The sequence below is a fragment of the Suncus etruscus genome, chromosome 5 (genome assembly GCF_024139225.1).
Source record: "Suncus etruscus isolate mSunEtr1 chromosome 5, mSunEtr1.pri.cur, whole genome shotgun sequence".
Taxonomy (NCBI): domain Eukaryota; kingdom Metazoa; phylum Chordata; class Mammalia; order Eulipotyphla; family Soricidae; genus Suncus; species Suncus etruscus.
In genome coordinates this window covers 45,264,230-45,285,857 of record NC_064852.1, presented here as the reverse complement: position 1 = coordinate 45,285,857, position 21,628 = coordinate 45,264,230, and the positions used below count along the sequence as shown (strand labels likewise).

General features: G+C 36.9%; 1 protein-coding gene across 2 annotated transcripts in view; it reads right to left on the bottom strand.

Annotated features, from left to right (window-relative positions):
• The window catches only part of ACVR2A (activin A receptor type 2A), a 116,050-nt gene extending 95,100 nt beyond the window's left edge, over positions 1-20,950 (bottom strand). For both annotated transcript variants that reach the window (XM_049773005.1, XM_049773006.1), the window contains exon 1: positions 20,881-20,950. In XM_049773005.1, coding sequence (XP_049628962.1) covers positions 20,881-20,935 — 55 coding nt within the window. In that variant the 5' untranslated portion in view covers positions 20,936-20,950. The remainder of the gene's footprint in view (positions 1-20,880) is intronic.
• Between the last annotated feature and the right edge of the window lie 678 nt (positions 20,951-21,628).

Genomic DNA, 21,628 nt, shown 5'->3' with positions numbered 1-21,628 from the left:
CATGCAAGTTAGATAACGTTCTGGACCAAATCTACACTGTAAAAAGCCTGCTCAGATTGGCCAGAGTCAGAGAGGAAGTCTATTACAGTATAACCTCTGAACCTTTGCTTGTTGTGACTGGCTCACTGTGGTACATACAGTTGCAGCACAGGAACGTTCTGTCTTATACAGTGAATATAGGCCTAAACCTATGTTTTAACTGTAAAATTAAGGGGTCAACTTATACGTCCGGTCATCTTATACACCGGAAAATACGGTAATAAAACACTGCACCCAAATAGACACACTGGAAAACCACCTAGACAAAGAATTTCAGATCCAGTGAATAGGTGGACTTCTGGAAGGAGAGGTTTCACAGAGGCCATTATGCTAAGTATGTCAAAGATAATTAATCAACAGCTCCAAGCTTCCTGCAACAGAAAACCATCCTACAACACTTTGAGGGACAATATGAAAAAAAAAAAAAAAAAGTCTAGTGTAACTTGGCAAAGGAAGAGACACATATGCACCCATTTATTCTGCTTCCTATGTGTTCCTTCTTAGTTAGGGCACATTTGCCCAAATCATTGCTTAAGTGTGTACTTTCTTCATGACATCATCTTCAGAATTCAATGCAGATCTACTTAGAATATGTATTTTACTTTCCCATTCTCGAGCAGTGCATGTTTTCTTTCACATGCATCTCTTTTTCTCTTTGCTGCCTTTCATTTCCCAAATAAATGTTACCTTACTACAACTATTCAATCCCTCCTTCTGAAATTCTAACAGACCAGAAAAGCCTGGGCAAGATTTTGATTTTTTGTTTGGGGGCCACACCTGGCAGCACTCAGGGGTTACTCCTATCTCTGCAATCAGAAATCACTCCTGGGAGGATCATGGGACCATGATCGAAGAGACTGAACCCAGGTCAGCAGCATGCAAGGCAAAAAAAACCTACCTTCAGTGTTATCAGTCTGTCCCCCACTCCCCCACCTCCCCCCCAGTAGGATTTAGAACAGATTTTCCTTTCCTACAGTTCTCCAGTTTGTATTCCAGAGCTCCCTGAAAAGTCAGTGGCAGGGATCATTTCGCATTCTGAGCAAAACTCAAGTGCAGTTTCACAACTGCCTCAAGAGGCTAGTGAGAGTTAACTATAAGGTCTGCACCATGCTGTTGCTCAGAGACAACTTTCATCAGTGCAAACTTTGCTGATGACAGAAATAAAGAGGGGAAATGGCAGACTCCTTGAGTCTGAGCCATCTCACCTCTCCCCACTTCACACAGCCACCTGAAAAATGAAGTATACAGCTCTAATTCAATAGCTGTATTCCACAATAAACATGGCAAAAACCCCATCCTTCACCTCTTTTATCCACAAAGCAAATACCTATCTGCTGTTTTTGTTACTTTTCTAGGTAAAATTAATAGCCTATCAATCCTATTCTTCCCACGACAATTCCAAATCAGAGGTCAGGACCAGCATAAATTTGTATTCACTATAACTTGCTTTCTCAATAATGAGGAACAAATATCTAGGCATAAACATTATTTTAATATTTAAATGAGTAAATAGGGACTAAGGATATAACTCAAAATGGTAAAACAAATGCCATGAATTCAGTCCCCATTATCACATGCCCACTCCTACCCCACCTGAGAACCACCAGGTCCAAGCACTAAACTACTGAATCAAACTTCCCAGCTGAACATCGCAGTAAGCGTCCTTAAGCAACACAACACAACACTTGGTACAGCCCCTACTTTTTTAAAAGATGGGTAACTTAATATAAACTACCCACATAAAGAGGCTTTCCTTTAGTAAGTAAAAACGTTTTTGTTTGTTTGTTTTTTGGACCAAACTCTGACGCTCAGGGGTTACTCCTGGCTCTGCAATCAGGGACCATATGGGACACCAGGAAATCGAACCAAAGTCCATCCTAGATCAGCCGTGTGCAAGTCAAATACCCTATCACTGTGCTATCACTCCAGCTCCATAAAAACTATTTTCAACTAGCAGAGTGAAGGCATAGTAAAATCCCCAAAGACTTTGCTTCACCTAAATGCACATTAACTGTCACTTGGTCAGTTTGGTCTGTTCCATATATTTTCCTCAGTCTCTTTTCAGCTGAAAACAAAGATTGTACTTCTCTTTCTGACTAATGATTATTTCTAGTATCCATTAAAAATTATGAAATGGAGGTCCAGTGAGATAGTACAGTAAGGCATTTGATTTGCATGTGGTCAACCAGCATATGATCTACAGCATTCCATAGGGTCCTTAGAGCCCTCCGGAAGTAATTCCTGGGTATAGAAGGATTAACCCTGAGCACCACCCGGTGTGGCCCCCAAAAAAACAATAGCAGCAGCAAAAAAAATTATAAAATATAAAATATAAATATTTATATAAAATATAAAAATTATAAAATGGCAAACTATAAAGAGGAAGATACACTACATAGTCTTGATGACTATCATTTCACAGTATAATTTAATGTTGGGAAAGAAAAGCCAGAATTTTGCCAGAATTGCTTTAATTATTCTGGGAATTCTATTACTCCATATAAATTTCAATAGCAATTTATCCATGCCCTTAAACAGTGAACGTTTTATGAATCTGTTAGTGTCTCAGATAGTATGATCATTTTAATGTTAATCGTTCCAATCCATTAACAGGGAGTGTGCTAACATTTCCTTATGCCCTCTTCTATTTTTTTTCAATAGTGATTTTATTTTATTTCTTGTAAGTCTTTCACTTTCTGTGTTAATTTTCAGGTACTTGATATTGGGGCACAATGGCGAACAGGAATTTTCTTTCTTTCTTTCTTTCTGAATACTGGTCCAAAGTAGCACTAGTCACAATGGACAAGATTTGTAAACTAAAGAATGAAAGAGTGGATAAAGAAAATTGTGACATACAGATATACAATGGAATGCTACTCAGCACGTGATGTTCTATAATATGAACGGACTATGCAGGGGTCTCAAACTCGCAGCCCAGGGGCCGCAAACGGCCTTCCATACAACATTTTGTGGCCCTGCCCTAGAGGAATCTTTTTTGTTTTGTTTTGTTTTGTTTTAGTTGTTTGGGTCACACCCCCCAATGTTCAAGGCTTACTACTGACTTTGCACTCAAGGATCATCCGGACTTTGCCTTCTGCAGCCCGAAGGTAAATTGAGTTTGAGACCCCTGGACTAGAGGGTGTCACCCTGAATGAAATCAATCAGTGAGAGAGATAAATTTAGAAAAATCTCTCTCATATGTGAAATACAGAGAAATATATTAAGAGCAATGAGAATAGATCCTCAGAGTCAATCTACAAAAGTTTGTAGAAAATGAGGTAATGTAGGAATTGGTAAAGGACCTTAAGATAAATGGTAGAGGGGAAACTGGTAGTGAGTGCAACACTGTATGACATAAACATTAATTATAATTAATAGCATTGCAAATCACAGCATCTTTTTATAAAAAGCAAAAGAGGCAAAAAATTAGCAGCATCCGATATAATGGTATGGGGGGAAGATGAAAAAAATAATAGCAAAATATATATACTGTCATTCTTCATAGAGCATTCTTAGCCATTTTTCCTGGTGCCTCTGTTCTACTACTTAAGACAATATCCTGTCTCTCATAATTTACTGAATTGTCATCAACTGGGAATATTTTTATCTTCTAAAGCATAACAGAATCCCATTTCCCTATGGGGGAAACAACACAGTAAGATGAGCAAAGTATATATTCTAAAATGAAATCAGTATCTGTGTTTTGATTGTAAGACTGATAAGGGACATGTCTTGATAAGGAGAATGTCTTCTCAGGGGGAAACACTTCCTGGGTACACAGCAGGTAGTCAAGAAACTTCTTTTTGTACTTTTCATTTGGTTCTAATATTCTGTAAGGGTGGGAATTGCGGGGAGAACTCAGCATCAATATCACAAACCCTTGAAACAGGCTAAAATTTTTCTGTCCACAACCAATGAAAAAAATACTACTTTTTGGGCCCGGAGAGATAGCACAGCGGCGTTTGCCTTGCAAGCAGCCGATCCAGGACCAAAGGTGGTTGGTTCGAATCCCGGTGTCCCATATGGTCCCCGTGCTTGCCAGGAGCTATTTCTGAGCAGACAGCCAGGAGTAACCCCTGAGCAACGCAAGGTGTGGCCCAAAAACCAAAAAAAAAAAAAAAAAAAAAATACTACTTTTAAAAAAATTTTATTTCATTTCTTTAGGAAGGAGGACCTCTCTCTAATTATATACAGGAAGCTCTTTTTTTAATTTATTATTTTCTTACAAGTCTTTCACTGTAATATTTTAGGTACATAATGACATTGAATTAGGGGCATTCCCACCACCAATGCTGTCCTCCCTCCATCCCTGTTCCCAGCATGCATCCCATATCCCCCTCCTTTTCCCCCTCCCCCCTCGCCCCACCCGGCTGCCAGCATAAGTGGTCCCCTCTGTGTCTAGCTTATAGATGGAGTATTGATTTTTAGTTTTGTTATCAATACTACTATACTATAGTGGGAATTAGGTTACTTCTCAAATGCTAAGTCAAGCAGAAAATGAATGAGAAAACAGGAAAAAAGAAACTTCTAATTTTGCACACAGGAATCACTCCAAGCAGGTTCAGAGAATTCTAATGGATGCTACAAATTGAACCCGGTTCAGCTACATGCATGGCAAGAGCCCTACCTGCTGCATTACCACTCTGGCCCTGAAAGAATGAAATTCTTAAAATGCTGGGAACAGTACTGTTTATTCCTAGTCCAAGAAAGAATGTAAAATCCTTTTCCTTTTGAGACAGTATTATTTCTATAGAAAAGCATCAGAACACCAAAAGTAAAACAAACTATAGATCGGTATCAGTGCTTAAATATTTATGACCATGATTTTCTATGACAATGCCAATTTCCAAAGTTTTGGGAACATAACATACTTCTTAATTGGGACAGGTTGCTGTTTATATAATGCATTGTGTTCAGCAATTATAAATTGTAAGTACAAAGCCAGTAAGTAGTCACTTGATACAGACCCTAAAAAAAAATCTTAAAATATTATTTTCTGACACATAAAAATATGAAATACAAATTCCAACATCTATAAAGTTTTACTGGAATACATTCAAATGATTCATTTATGTACTGTATGTGATTCTTTTTATGTTACAATTGACAGAGCTAAGTGGTTTCAAACTCTCAGATTGTTTATAACATTTACTATCTGGTCTTTTACAAAAAAATATTTCAGACTTCTGTTCTAACCCTTTGAAAGCACTTACCATTCATTCTCAATTCTCACATATGTCAAGCAGTTACTACTATAAGCCAGACTGGAAACCACGTGAAAGTTAGACATAGTCTTGATCATAAATATTAACTTTGGCAAGTGAGAAAAAAATGCTCAGAGAAATGGTTTGCTGGAAAAATCCGAAGGACCCCATAAAGCAAAACATGAGGTCAAAAAAGAGTCATGGAATGCAATACTCTTATAGTCATAGAAGAAACCTTTTTATATTATGTGCTTGGAATTAGCTTCTCTACAAATTTTGAATCATAAGTATTATTAGAATCTGGAGTACATACCTTGCAATAACCAGGACTACAGTCTGATCTCCAGTATCGCCCAGAGCACTGTCATGTGTGACTCTAGAGCCCCTAGTAGCCCCCTATAACTGCAAGCACTCTGGGACCTAAAAGTGAAACTATCAAGCCTGCATCTTAGGGACAAGAATTGTCAGGAATGGCTCTATGGTTTGAGGAAGCACCATTCAAAGAGGCATTCCCCCACCCAAAAAAAAAAAAAAAAAAGAATAATAATATGTTACTATATATCACCTGAATTCATCTATTGATATCAATTTGGAAACAATAGTCATATTAATGACAAGTATTTGGAATATTTCAAAGCTGACAAAATGATACGTATATATGTATATGTAAGGGTATTTGTGTTCCTCTATGCTGTCTTTCATCTACACTATAATCTTGGAGATAATGTAAACTATATATAAAGAAACTATAAAGTTTGAAAATTTCCAAAGTTCACATAAATTTTTACATCACTGGAGAAAGGTCCAACTCCCAAGCTTGGAGACTACAGCTGCTTTCTATTTCTTTAGTTTTGGCACAGCTGGTGATGCTCAGGTGTTACTTCTGGCTCTGCACTCAGGAGTTATTCTTGGTGATGTTCACAGGACCATACAGAATGCAGGAGATAGAACTCAAATCAGCTGTGTGCAAGGCAAACACCTTACCTACTAAACTATTGTTCTGGCTCCTTGCACCTATCCTGCACAACAGATCAAAGTTATAATCAGGGCAGCAGACTATTTGTTTTCAAACTTTACAGATCTCCAGACACATGGAGACCACTATTTTAAAAATACTTGCTCCTTTGTCTACACAACATTCCAAGAACTGTATGATTAATTACTTTTACTGAATCATAGATGGCTAATCCCACTGCTTTGTTTTACTTTGCTTTTGAGAAAACCATTCTTGCTAACAAAGAGTCAATTTGTACCAACAAGATTAACTTTTATTTTTATTAACTAGCCTTACTGGCCAACCACATTGTAGAAAATTCTATAATCTGTAACTAAGCTTATTTACCTTCTGCTCTCTGGCTTAGTGAACTGATTTCTTTACGTCTCAAGGAAACAAAACCAGTATTAATTACAAAAAACTGCTCAATCATGACTCCCAAATACATGTTGCTTAACTAAGAATTACAATTCTTGATAGATGACAGTGGTAAAGATAAAGATTTGTGAATAGGAGCTAAAAACAATCCTTTACTGATTCAAAAGAAAATATGAAACGCCTGTAATTAATACCCTGCATCTCTGACCCTAATCCTATGTCTACTTCATCTTTCAGAATTTAGGATCAGCTTAAATAGTTAATTCTCCATAAAAACCATTCTGATAAAGTAGTTACTTGTGAAAACAGTACCTGACAGGCCCTTGGACAGTCAGTCACTTAATATGTATCTAGCATTTCTAGTACTCTCAGCTAACAGGTAATGCCTATCGCTAACTTAACAAAGAAAATAACTAGAAATTAATTTCCTACTTCAACAATCAAACTAGATTTATCTACCTCTAAAGAATTAAGGAATAAAATAAAAATAGGCTACCTGGTATAATCTTTTATATAGAATAAAAGGATGGTCAGTGACCATTTATTTCTTGGTCATTCAGAAAGTAATTTTTTTAAGATTCTAAATATTTACTAATTATATTGCTTTACTATTGCCCATCTTGCATCAATTTCATACAACTGCTCTATCCATTATTTCTGTTTTATACTTTTTTTGTGTGTGTATGGTTTTTGGGTCACACCCGGCAGTGCTCAGGGGTTATTCTTGGCTCCAGGCTCAGAAATTGCTCCTGGCAGGCACGGGGGACCATATGGGACGCCGGGATTCAAACCAATGACCTCCTGCATGAAAGGCAAACGCCTTATACCTCCATGCTATCTCTCCGGCCCCTTCTGTTTTATACTTGACTGTTCATTTGTCCCATATTTGTTATACACATAAAAAAATCACTGAGTCTTATCTTGAATTAAGAATAATTAGCAAATTCTATCTACTATTCCCACAGTATGAACCCCTACTATATGGTAACACAAAGCCTGACAACGAATTCTTTTTTTCTAGAACTACTTTATATAATGTAATAGTTCATTAAAGCCTATAATATTTCCAGGCTGAAAGTATATTTCTTTGTAGAATGGGAAATAGCTGTAGATTTATCTTCTTCAAAAATGAAAAAAACTATGTTAATAGAGGCAGCGACCATTTTTTTTTAACTCAATAAAAATTAACTTCTCTTTTGGCTTATCTATTGTAGTTTTCCTAACCAGAGATACTACTGAACAGCTGCCATTTCAGTTGATTTCTTTGTGCCAAGCACCATTTGCCCATCTCACCCACAACAGAGGTTTGAAACTTATTTTATTTATTGTTTTGGTTTTTGGGTCACACCTGGCAGCGCTCAGGGGTTACTCCTGGCTCTATGCTCAGAAATCACTCCTGGCAGGCTCAGGGAACCATATGGGATGCTGGGATTCGAACCACCGTCCTTCTGCATGCAAGGCAAATACCTTACCTCCATGCTATCTCTCTGGCCCCAGAGGTTTAAAATATTTTACTGATAAAAATATTTAATCTGGGGCCAGTGATAGCACAGTGTTTTGGGTGTTTGTCTTGCATGTGGTTAACCAAGGTTCGATTCCAAGCATCCCATATGGTCCCCTGGAGTGATTTCTAAGTGTCGAGCCAGGAATGCACCTGAGTGCTGCCAGGTATGGCCCAAAAACAAAAACAAAAACAAAAACAAAAAAAAAAAAAAACAACAACAACAACAAAAAAAAAATATATATATATACACACACATATATATACATACACATATATACAAGCTGACTACTTAGGCATTAAAGGCCATAGCCCTACATAAAAAAATATAGTCTCTGGTACTATTTACTTCTTAAATCTATATAGTTTATGTTTGATAACTGTAAAAATATCAGTATCTAACATTTAAAATATAAACTAAGCTAAAATCCTACTTTATAAACTAAGCTGAAATCCTACTTTAAATCTTTCATATGCTAACTATACAGTATATTATATACAAAATAATAAGAGAAGCTTGAAAAAAGCAGTTTTAAAGAAGTTGTTTCAGAGCAAAATAAATCCCCTTAGTAAATATAAAATTGCAGATGGATAAATTCTAAACAAACAGAATTTGCCACAAGATGCAATAACCTGTTGTAAATGTTTTAATGTCTGATTTTTTTTTCTTGACACACTCTAAGTTACCATATATTCACAGTATTTTTTACCATGCAGACTATCCATTTTTTAAAATACTACTAAGTAGGGAAAAATAAAGTAACTAAAACAATAACAAGATGGGGCCGGAGCAACAGCGCAGTGGTAGGACCTTTGCCTGGCACGCGGCTGACCCAGGGTGAACATCAGTTCAATACCTGGCATCCCATATGGTCCCCCAAGCCAGGAGCAATTTCTGAGCGCATAGCCAGGAGTAACCCCTGAGCAACATCGGGTGTGGACCAAAATCCAAAAATATAAAAAATAAAAAAAATAACAAAAGACATATAAACTATAGTCTGCATAATGGTGTGCAGGCAAGATTCAGGATACAATCAGAGAGTATTCAAAGCTACAAAGAATCTTGGTCTCTCTAGCACAAGATGCTGTAATAACCTACTCATGGTCTCAGCTTTTTACTACTACATACCTCCAATATGTTTCCAAATAGCTGCCAAAGTGATCTTAACACATAACCCAGACCTAGTTACTCCTCAAAAAGAAAAAAATCCTTTGCTTCCCAGTGCTCTTGGAATTTTACTTCTTAGCATCTTTATTTCTTTAAATAAAAGGTTCAACTACTTATTAAACTTAACATTGAGTCAGAAATTGTATAATACTCTACAGGTAACATTGTAAGATTATCTTTCACAGAGAAGCTGGATAGAGTATACAGAGGGTAAATTGCTTGCCTTACACAAAACTGACATGAGTTCATTTTCTGGCATCCCTGATAGTCCCCTGATTCCTGCCAGGAATAATCTCTGAGAGCAGAGTCAGTAGTAAACCCTGAACACCAAGATAATTGTGGTATGAAAGAAAAAAATTTTTTGATAGAGCTTGATTCTAGAAGTAAAAAGGACACATAATAAATTGGTAAGTAAAATAATTTGATTGTGATGTATGATATAAAACAAATAGATTACTTGGGGCCTTGGTTTTTTAGGATTATGTTTTCCTGTTAGATCATATAAGACAATTCTTAATTATTTTATTCATTTGATTACTTACTTTAGGATTATAAACTCCATAGAAGTATAATAAAGTCTGTCTTATTCACTAGTGCATCCCAAGAACTTTAGCACAGTGTCTAGCATTGTTCAATATTTGTTTGTTAAATGAATGACCTATTTCATGGTTGCTAAAGGTCAAAAAAGAGTTAGGGGAAAGGGCCAGGGAGATGGCCCTAAGGGCTGCAGTGCATGGTTTGACTCCATAGCAATGCACCTGTAATGTCCCCGATGCAAAGCCTGATGTGATCACCAGTTCAAAGCAAAACATTCAATCCCACAGTAGAAATTTTAGTAAGACTGAAGTTTTATTCCAAACAACTGATTTCAATACTATTATGGTTTTCAAAGTTTATTGATGTGTACAAAACACATGAAAAATTTCTACATATTATTCACTTTTTTTAAACACAGAAACATATTAAAAATGAGGTACTTTAAATACCAACAAAAGTTGGAATTTATACCAATTTCCATGAAATGCATGAGACTTCAAACTCTCTGTAAAGGAATCATGCTAACCTGAATGATCTATTTTCCCTAACCTCTCTTTGGTACTCATTATTGATCTTTCCTTTGGTTGGATAATTTAATCCAAGTAATATATCATGTTAGCTGATGAGTCTACAAATTTTAAAAATTTAACCCCAGAGTCTAGAAATTTAATAAGATTTCATAAGTTATCCATGCTCATTTCTCATCAAAAATGCCTTGAAACAAGGTTCATTTATTCATAGTCATTTCGTCATAAAGCTATCAAGATCAAGAAAAATATTCCTAATAAAGATCTCATTTCTAAAAAGTAAATTGTAAAGTTAGTAATGATAACTAGGAAAATTTCTTCCTCAAAACTTTATATGGAGCTGGTTTTATTACATTATGTGATAGTTTTTAGAAAATAGGTAATCTTTATTTCTTTTCTAATAATTAGAATGACAGATATTAGAACATCAATAATAAAAAAAGCATAATAATATATTCTGCTACTTTATATTACTTTCCATAGGAATTCTACAGAAAAAAAATGTGATTCCCAATGTGTCTAGAACGTCTAATAAGAATATTATCTTGGGGGAAGGAGGTAAACACATTTTTATCTATCGTGGAATAACTGAAAGATTTAGGATTCAGGAATGAACAATATATACCAAGTTCAGAAAAGTTTCTAAGTCTATTTCTATAGAACAATATAATTTATTGCGAGGAAAATGAATTACATAGATTTCAAAAAACATAACTTGGATAGCCACTGTAAGCTATTACCGGAATTTGACTATTATTTAAACACAATGAGCCACTAGTGCTTAGAATTCTTTTTTGAAATCATAATGAAGATATTCCATCATACAGTAAGAATGTTACATACCCTCATGTTCTTCATGTACTCTTATTTTCCCAACTCTAGCTATATTTTCAGCCAGGCTGATAATCTAAATACATGATTGGTCCATAGACTTTTTCTAGTTTAAGTATTTGAGGGACTGGAGAGACAGAAAAGAAGGTAGAATGCTTGCCTTGCACATGGCCAACCCAGATTCAATCCATAGCATCCCTGATCACCACAAAGTGTGGCACAAAAACTAATTTATTGATTTGTTTTTTACATAGCAGTGCTATCATCCTATCTTAATATTGAAGCTACTTTCTGTCCTATATTCCACATATGTGTATCTTGGAACATCTAACAGAATTTACATCATCTATTCCCATCTCCCGTTTCCAATTTCTTTTCACTGAATGTTAAGTCCTTTTAGCTGAAATTATTCTTCAAGTTCTTAAGTTCTTATACATTTTTGCATTTCTTATACCTTTGCATTTTATATATAAACATCTATATGTATATATAGATGTATATATTTCTTTGATAGTCAAATTTCTTTCATCTCAAGTTGTCTTTCATTCATGATCAAATTTAATTCTTAATAAGATAAATATAATTTTCTATTTCCTACCAAGATATTTTCCCTTAGTATTAGGATCTATTTCCTCTAATATGCCTTTCCCAATGAAAAAAATCCAAGTTCTTCAAAATTACAACTTAATATTGCATTAATACCCTCTCTCTGTCTCTTAACTCATTCAATTGGTCCAGGAAGAGAGCAAAACTCAGCTAGAGCAAATTCATTTTCTCTTTTGAAACCAGTTTTCCCTATTTTCTGTATTTTCTCTCTTATGGATTAAAAGCTTATTTTTTCAATGTGCATAATGTTTCAAGGTAACTACACAATTTCTTTAAGAGAACTGAAAGAGAACAGGAAATTAATTAGGTCAATATTCTTTTTAAGTTTACAACCCACAGCTGGTCACTGAATTAAACCAAGTTTAAAAGGTTTAATAATCAATACTACTAATAAATTAAAGATATCAAAAATAAATGTACCCTACACAGTAAGTTGCAGTTACAAAATCACAACATCTGATAAATATACACACTACATATAAATGAAAACTGAGTGATAAAGCAAAATAATTTTTTTATGATGGCCCTGTGTCAAAACATTTAATAGTTACTAAAACTAAAGATCTAAGATGGCCTATCATACTATACTATTCATATTATATCAAAATATTTTAGCATCAGGGCCGGAGAGATAGCACAGCAATAGGGCGTTTGCCTTGTATGCAGTCGACCCAGGACTGATGGTGGTTTGATTCCCAGCATCCCATATGGTCCCTGATGCCAGCCAGGAGCGATTTTGAGCCCAGAACCAAGAGTAACCCCTGAGCACCGCTGAATGTGTCCCCCTCCCCCCCCCCAAAAAAAATTAAGGATCAGAGATACACTTTTTTTAAAATGAACTTTTTTTAATTAAAAGAAATGTTAATTTAAAAACTAAGAATACTGAAAATATAATCAGCAAAATCATTTTTTCATCTTAAAATGTCACTATTGAACTTTAACCTTGAAATTTTAGAATCATGCTGCTGTTGACAATATAGCAGTAGGGTGTGAAGTCCTAAATGTGGCATCCCAGGCTCAATCCCCAGCACCCAGAATGGTTCACTGAGCCCACCAACAAGAGTGACCCTTGAGCACAGAGCCTTCAAATCTGCTCGGTATAGCCCAAAAAATTAACAAAAATTTATAGAATCACAAAAATTTTGAGTAAGAAAAAATATTATAAAACATCTTATCCATGGGGCTGGTGAGGTGGCACTAGAGGTAAGGTGTCTGCCTTGCAAGTGCTAGAGGTAAGATGTCTGCCTTGCAAGCGCTAGTCAAGGAAGGACCATGGTTCGATCCCCCGGCATCCCATATGGTCCCCCCAAACCAGGGGCAATTTCTGAGTGCTTAGCCAGGAGTAAACCCTGAGCATCAAATGGGTGTGGCCAATAAAAATCTTATCCAAATTAATATTTTATTATATAAAAGGAAAATTTACATTCAAAAATGTTTTCCACTTAATTTAATGGATGGTACTATGAATAAATATTGTCTAAAAGCTCAGTCTAAGGTGAATACAAGTAAACATTACAAATATTATTTAAATCAAGGATCATTACAAAGTGTTTTAAGGGCCAGAGTACAAATTTAAAATGCTTGCCTTGCATTCAACAGACCCTACTTTGATTCTTAATACATGCCTGGGCACTGCCAGGGGCCACTTCTGAGCAGAGATGAAGGAAAATCTCTGAGACCTATTAGGTTTGCTCTTAAATTCCTTCTCCTTCCCTCCCCTAAAAATGTTTTAACAGAAAGCAATAATCTGGGCTCTAGGATGAAAGTACCGTATTTTCCGGCGTATACGACAACTTCTGAAACAAAATAAAAAAAAAGTCAACCGAAAATCAGGGGTCATCTTATACAACGAGTATATCCCGAAAAATGTTTCAATATGCCGCTAAACGAAAATTGTCTGAATATTGCCACAAAACGAATTTTCCAACTCAATCCTGCACCAATTACTGCCAGGCTGCTCGGACCGCCTCTCTAACTCAGCCAATCCAAGCAGGCTTTTTATGCATGCAAATTAGACAATGTTCTGGACCGAATCAAAAGCCTGTCAAAAGTCTGTTCAAATTGGCCAGAGTCAGAGAGGAAGTCTATTACAGTATAACCTTTAAACCTTTGCTTGTTGTGATTGGCTCACTGTGGTACATACAGTTGCAGCACAGGAACGTTCTGTATGATACAGCGAATATAGGCCTAAACCTATGTTTTAACTGCAAAATTAGGGGGTCGTCTTCTACGCCCAGTCGTCTTATACGCCAGCAAATACGGTATGTCTGAAGAAGTGATACTTCTCAGTCTTCAATACAAGGGGTTAGGCTTGAGTGATAGCACATAGGGTAGGTAGGGTATCTGCCTTGCATGTGGCTGCTCTAGGTTCATTCCCAGGTACTTCATATGGTCCCCCAAACATGCCAGGCATGATCACTAAATAGAAAACCAAGAATAAGTCCTGAGCACAACCAAAAACAAACAAAAAGTAAAATAGAAATAACATGGACAAAGATGACTTCCAGATATACAAAGGATGACACATTCATCAAATGAAACTTCAAATTTGCATAGCTGAAATATAGATTCATGATGAGGAGCCATACTAATAACATAGTATTTAATCTTCAAACCACTCTCTGAAGTAGACACATCCCTATTTTATAAATGGCAAAACTGAACACAAGAGATGAAATCATGAACCTTAGTTCATGAAGCTTAGTTAAGTTGTAAATCCAGAACATAAATTGAAGATGTCTAACTCTGGATATCTAACTCTATTCAGCCTCCACACCTTAAGTTATTGAAAATTGGTAGGAAACAAACAACAAAGAACCCTGTATGCCTCTACAAAACAATAAAGGTTTATACTAAAGGTGACTCCGTCAGTGACAAAAATTGTGAGAGTAACATACTCAAATTTACTTTTAATGCAGCCATTTGTGCAGCTATGTAGATGAACTGGAAGTAGTAATGATAGGGAGCTAGTTAGTCTTAACTAGAAAGGTTCAATGATTGAAATAAGTAAAATGATAGGTGAGCTAAATAATGGCAGTGATGACAACAAAACCCAAATCTATTTCCACTCCTGTCCACTACAAAAGAACTAATGTCTTACTGATGTCTGGTCACTAACAGTTAAAGAAATCTAAACTACACTGACTTTAGGTTCCTCTATGAAATAAAACCTGAACATTAGATGCACTGAGTATATGAAAATGACTAACCTAGTTGAAGAAATTAAAGAAAATCAATTGTATCTGCAATAGTTTTCTTGCCTTCTTTACTACCCTTCTTCCTCTATAGACTGTTCCTGGAACCTTCATGTTCAATAGTCAATTGAAATCAATGTTATGTCTAGACATGACTATTATAACCTAACAGAATTAAATCAAATGTGGTAATAAGTATTCTCTCTGGTCTGCTCAAATTTTGGCTTAAGCAGAAATGATGGATGAATAATAAGAAGAGACAAGAGTATTTAAAAATAGTCAAGAGTTAAAACCAAAACTGTTAAAAAGAATAAATTCAAGTCATTTAATATCATTCATGTGTATGAGCGTAGGTGTATGTTTGTGTGTTCATTCCCAAAATCAACAAACTATAGAAAAGACCATCTGGGGTCAAATCTCAAACATTCTAAATTCAAAGTTTTCTTTTTATTTGGTGGGGGAGGACCCCGTGGTTCTCAGGATTTGCTTGCTCCTGGCTCTGTTCTCAGGGGATCTTATGTGGTACAGAGGTACTGGGAATTGAACCAATGAAAGCCTCATACAAGGTTTAACTCCATACTATCTCTCTGGCCCTATCAATTCAACTGCATTAAACCTGACCAAAAATAAAAGTCTGTTAAGTGTCTGCTAAAAATCATTTCTTTAAGCAAACAAACACAATTTCAAATGAGACTATTAATGCCCCCATGGATCATGCAAATTTGGGAAACACTGATTTAAACCATGGTGAACACCTGTTGAGCTGCCCTTCATACAAAAATAAGTGGTTTTACCAGTAAATAGCCTAAAGTGCACCAAGCATAGAAAGTACAGAATAGGAAACTGGAGTGGCAAAAAAAAAAAAGGGGGGGGGGGCAGAAAATGAGGGTTGGGGGACAAGGAGATATAGAACAGGGATGGGATACTAGAATCAAAGCAAATGGGAAAAATAATGAGTTATACTAAACATGGAATCAAATTGACCAGGTTTATTAACTCCAAAATTACTGTGCAAAAGAGCATGAAAAGTCAAATTAAAATCACAGATTTATGAGACATCTAAAATAGGAAGGAGAGTCCCTACCAAAGTTAAAAACACGGAGACAGAGCAATAGCACAGCGGGTAGGGCATTTGCCTTGCATCAGAACACTCTAAATTCAATCCCTGGCATCCCATAAGGTCCCCTAAACCTGCCAGGGTAATTTCTGAGTGCAGAGTACACCCTGAGCGCTGCTGGGTGTAGCCCCAAAACATAACAAAAGTTAAAAGCAAATGAACAAATAACATCATTTTGCAATATAAAACTCAATTTCAAGATAATTAAAACCTCTTTGAGGCCAAAGATATAGTTATAGGAGGTCAACCAATCAACTGTTCGTTCCCAGTGGATTCCCCATCCCCAGGCACTGTTAGAGGTTATTCCTGACAACAGAGGTAGAAATAACCCGAGAACTGCTTGGTATAATTCAACCCTCCCCTCCCAATATAATTAATAAATAAATAAAATAACTTGCATTAATTGGGCTGATTTTTTCCCATGAAATAGTGAGTCTGGTGAACCCCAAAGTAAGCAACAGAGATATGCAATGGAAAGTAAACTACAGAGACAGGCTTATGTGCATTCTTTATATAGGAGGACTTCAAAATTATTACTTAATACTTAATAGAATAGTGCTACTTATTTTAAGAGGTTCACTGTAATTCTTATCCTGGCTGACTACGTACGGTAAGTTCTTTAAAACCAGAGTTCAAAACATTGTAAATACTTATCAATGATGGTCTAAATTTAAATTTAATCTTAAGAAGGGCAAGGGTCTGCGATAAATAAAATATTACTTAGTATTGCTATAATGGTTCTCATAGTAACCAACAGCCAGGCAATGAGTCTCAAAAACATTTAAGAAATCACTTTAAACATTTCTTGAAATTAAAGTTATTTACACAAAATTATGGGAACATGTAATAAGAAAAGTAATTCTTATATATGAAACAGAAAACTTCAGGCATTATATTAAACTCACACAAACAAAACAAAAACCTGAACTAGTGATTTCAAAAATAATAAAATAACTTTAAATAATCTTAAAATTATCCTATAATAAATAGAATCATAAGCAAATACAGTTAAAGTTGATACTGATATCGTGATGCAATCATTCCTCATACCCCTAAACATGCTTCCTACATTAAGCATTCCATCAAAAGAATTGCAAAGAATTCTTCCTATGTCAACAATTTTTAATAATTTTATTAAAGTAAATGGGATGAAATATTATGTAAACCTTTCATTTGTTTTCCTAATTTTATATATTTTCATGAAATCCTCAAGACAAAGTGAACTGGAACTCACCAATACCTTATACATTTACAATATGGACAAAGAGGATCACAGTTCTTTTACTGATACTGCTTTTTTTTCTTAATAAGAAAGAATGATTAGCAGTATCCTATCCTCTACCCACTAGATGCCAGTAGCATACTCTTCCCTCCTTCTCCACAACTGTAACAAACTAAAATGTCTCCAAATGTGTGTGTGTGTGTGTGTGTGTGTGTGTGTGTCTGTGTCTGTGTATGTGCGTGTGTGTTTGAGGAGAGAAGACTTACAGATGGGGCAGGGAACAAAATCACCCAAATTTGAAAACCACAGTAATAATGTATTACTTATTTTCTATGAGTAAAACAGTTATTCATAATTGGATGGAATTGTTTATCTTCTGAAGTGGACATATCAAGATACTAGAATTTGATCACAGATCAATTCATACTGCCCGTTAGAAAACAGAACATTTTATACTACTTGTTAGTCAAAATTCAATAGAGTCCCAGATTCCCCCTCCAACCACACCTACATTCAACATTCAATTATTTACATTTATTTCTCATTTTATTAAAAGCTCCAAAGCAGTAACCAGAAATCAAGGATATCCCAACTTAGTCAACATAGTGCATAAACCACAATAGCTACAACACAAGGTAGGTTAAACCAAAAATACTAGAAAATTGTCCAATTCACCTTCACATTTTAACAAGTTGTGGCTAAAGATGACAAATGAACAATATCTTAACAAAGAGAAAAAAATACTAGAAGCAGATTTGTGTTTGAAACAGAATCTGAGCAAAGATAAGGAGAATGAAACTCAAAATCAAGTAGAATCTGAATACATCTTAGAAAAAGGGAAAACTTGAAAATACCTTTCCCTTGAAAAAGGGAAATTATACATTGGTCATATCCTATAGGAGTAGTCTGCATGATCAGTGTTTGGATAATACCATCAGATGAAAGTGAAAGGTCAAAGTCCACAAAACTCTGAAGGCAACTGTAAACATCTTTCCTCAACACCTGAGTTACAACTGCTTTTACTACCATTCTCCATTTAATTATAAATCTCTAGAACTCACAAAATCCTGTCAAATCTTGAGAAATTTTTTGTTCTCATGAAAATAGTACTCCCTTATGTTTCCACCATACCAGATTATCTATTACATAGTAAAATAAAGTGGGGGACATACGTTTTTGAGCACATTTTATTCAAAACACCATTATGAAATCAGAAATTTATTTGAAGTCTTTATGTACAAATATAAACTAAAGCCTTACAATTATCTTCAAAAAGATTGTTTTAGTTCAACTAGGAATGCTTATGTTTAAAAACCATGCCACTGTTCCATATTAGTTTAACATAAATTAAATATCTATATGCTCTTTAGCAACAAGATGACTATTTCAAAACCTTAGCTATTAACCTATTTGCCTAGTGAAAACTATCCTACTAGAAACGAAAGCTCAATTCCTTTTACTCTCAAACCAAGCAAAGAAACCTAGAAGATCTGTAGCAACAGCCTGCTCTTCCAAAAGTAATTCCTTGAGACTGCTCAAGAATAATCTCCTTCACCAATTATTGCAACTCAGTTTGAGAAGGGAATAATGTCCACAATTCCTTGGTCAGTGGCCATGATGCCCCTCCTCCTTGAGGGCAGGAGAGCATATAAAGGGATTGAAACAAGAGGAGTTCACCACAATATGCAAAGCAGAGAAGAAAAAGAGTACGACAGGAAAAATAAAAACTAGATGGTGAAGTCATGTCAAAAAGCCAGAAGTTTAATGTTACCAAGGTCTTCATTCATTTCAGAGACACCATTGTTTATCCTCCTCTCGAACCATGCACAAAAAGAACTGTCAGCCTGCCTGAAGCATATTCCTTCTTCCATTTAAACAGACATGATTCTTTTGGTTAATCTCTGGCAATGATCGCCATTTCACAACACATTCAGCCCACCCGGAACTGATCAATACAACTACAGACATAAGACTAGACTTTATCCATTTATTTAACCACAAGGAAATGTACCGTTCAGCAAAATTCTATACATTACAAAAGATTATATGGGGGAGGGGACTGAGGATGCACACACACACACACACACACACACACACACACACACACACACAGGTACACAAAGAAAAGACTACCACCCTCTAATTTCCCAGTGGCAAAGGAGATAAAGACAAGGCAATGGAACCTGTCAATTCGCTCCCCCTCCCTCACAGAATTCTATCTCACAGCCTAAGTAACTAGATATTGAATTTTATGATAAACGCATCCACTGTGACTTAAACAGTGTTCTCTACCTCTCTCTCCTCTCATGCATCCTTGCATGCCTTTTGAAGCTGGATGCTGTATTCATTTATGTAATGCTGAATACAAAAGACGAGATAGTTTTCAACCACTGGTTGCAAACCGTGGAACATGATCACAAAATCCAAATTTCACATCTTAAAAAAAAAAGGCCGAATTCATCTTCCTACAGCGGACCCCAAACCTATTTTTATGGCAACAGCCTAGGTGACAGTAGCAACAATTTCAAATGGGTCATTGCAAGCCGAAAACAATGCCTCGATACAATGCGTTTAAAAGAAGTATTCCGTAAGTAAGCAAAATCCAGGCCAGCAAAGAGCAACAACATACATAGAGGGTGGTGGAAAGCCAGCAGCACATTGTCAACACACCCGTGGCAAGACCTCCAACACTGGGTTCCCCTGAAGACTCCAACGGCAACAACTACAACAACTATTTTTAACGTTGCTGGACGCTCAAGTTGGAGAAAGAAAAAAAAAAAAAACGTGAAGGGAGAGATGCAAAGGAGATTGCTTTGAGGAATAATGCATTGTTCCTCATGGTCCTACAAATGCAGGAGCAAATGACTAGTCTCGAGAGTCCCCGGGAAAAGCACTTCATTTAAAAAAAAAAATAGACGATCCCCCCCAAAAAATAAAATATAGATAAGAAAATTATCTGTAGCCCCTTGCTACAGTACAACATTTTCGAATATGCCTTTTTGTGTGTGTGTGTGTGTGTGTGTGTGTGTGTGTGTGTGTGTGTTTCTTTCAGGTTTCGGAACCTTCATAGAAAGAGAAAATTGTCACTTGTGGTCTTTGCGGCTTCATTTGCAAACCGAAGCGGAGCTGTCATCGCTGGGGGGGGGGGGTGGCCCCCTAAAAAAAATCCCAGGACTTTCTCTCTCTCTTTCTCTCTCTCTCCCTTCCACCGCCCGAAGAGGCCAACCAAGCCGATGGAACGCCCAAGCCCACTGGAGGGAGGGAGAGAGAGCCAGCCACAGAGACAGAGACATTCAGGGGGCGATTTCCAGCTTGCAGCCAGAGAGAGAGAGAGACCTGGGAGAGAAGAGAAGAAGGTGGCAGTGGCGGGCTGCGCGCTGGCTGAAGAAAAGGATCCCCCGAATCTTTCTCTCTCTTTCTCCCTTTCTCTGAGAGGCTCCAGGGGAGAGGAGAGGAGAGGAAGAGAGCTGGGAGATCTCCCCACAGCAGAGCACAGCCGTGCCACCACCTCGATCGCTCCGGGCGGGCAGCACAGCGCAGCACAACACAGCACAGCACCTACCTGAAGAACAAGAGATGAGAAAGACGGCAAACGCCAACTTTGCAGCAGCTCCCATTTTCCCGAGGCGCCGGGGCTAGAGAGATGGAATCCGGAGCAAGTTGTCTCTCTCTTCTCTCGCCAGATATCCAGTGCTACCCTGTGTTGTTCTTTTTATATATTGTTTATATTGTTATTGTTGCCCCCTTTGGGGGGGGAGACCAACCTCCTGGTGCAAAAAATATATATACTAAAAAAATAAAAAATCAACCGTCATAAAACATATTCGGGAGCCCCGAATGTTCAAAAAATTTAAATAATAATAAAAAAATAGAACACAGTTCACGGTTTGTTGTTTTTTTTAATGCAACAATAATATTTAAAAAAATGCACCACCGCACACACACACAGACACACGCAAATCCACCAGCACGTAAAAGCGAACAGCAACAATAACAAGCAAAAGGGGTGCGAATCACAGTCCCAAATCAATCTCTTGTCAGGCGAGTCAGCGCCGCTCGCCTCTCGGGGTTCTCCTCGGAACAAAAAAAAAAAAAAGAAAAGAAAACACGCCAGGCTGAGGCGAAGGCGACGAGGACGAGGACGAGGACGACGAGGAGGCGGCGGCGGCGGCGGCGGCGGTGGAGGCGGCGGCCGCCCCGGCCAGTCCGGGCAGCCCAGCTGGGTCCGACGACTCGCGACGTCCGGACCGACCTTCAACCCGGACACCCAAAGTCCGCGCACCGCCGGCGCCTGCCCGCCCGCCCGCCCG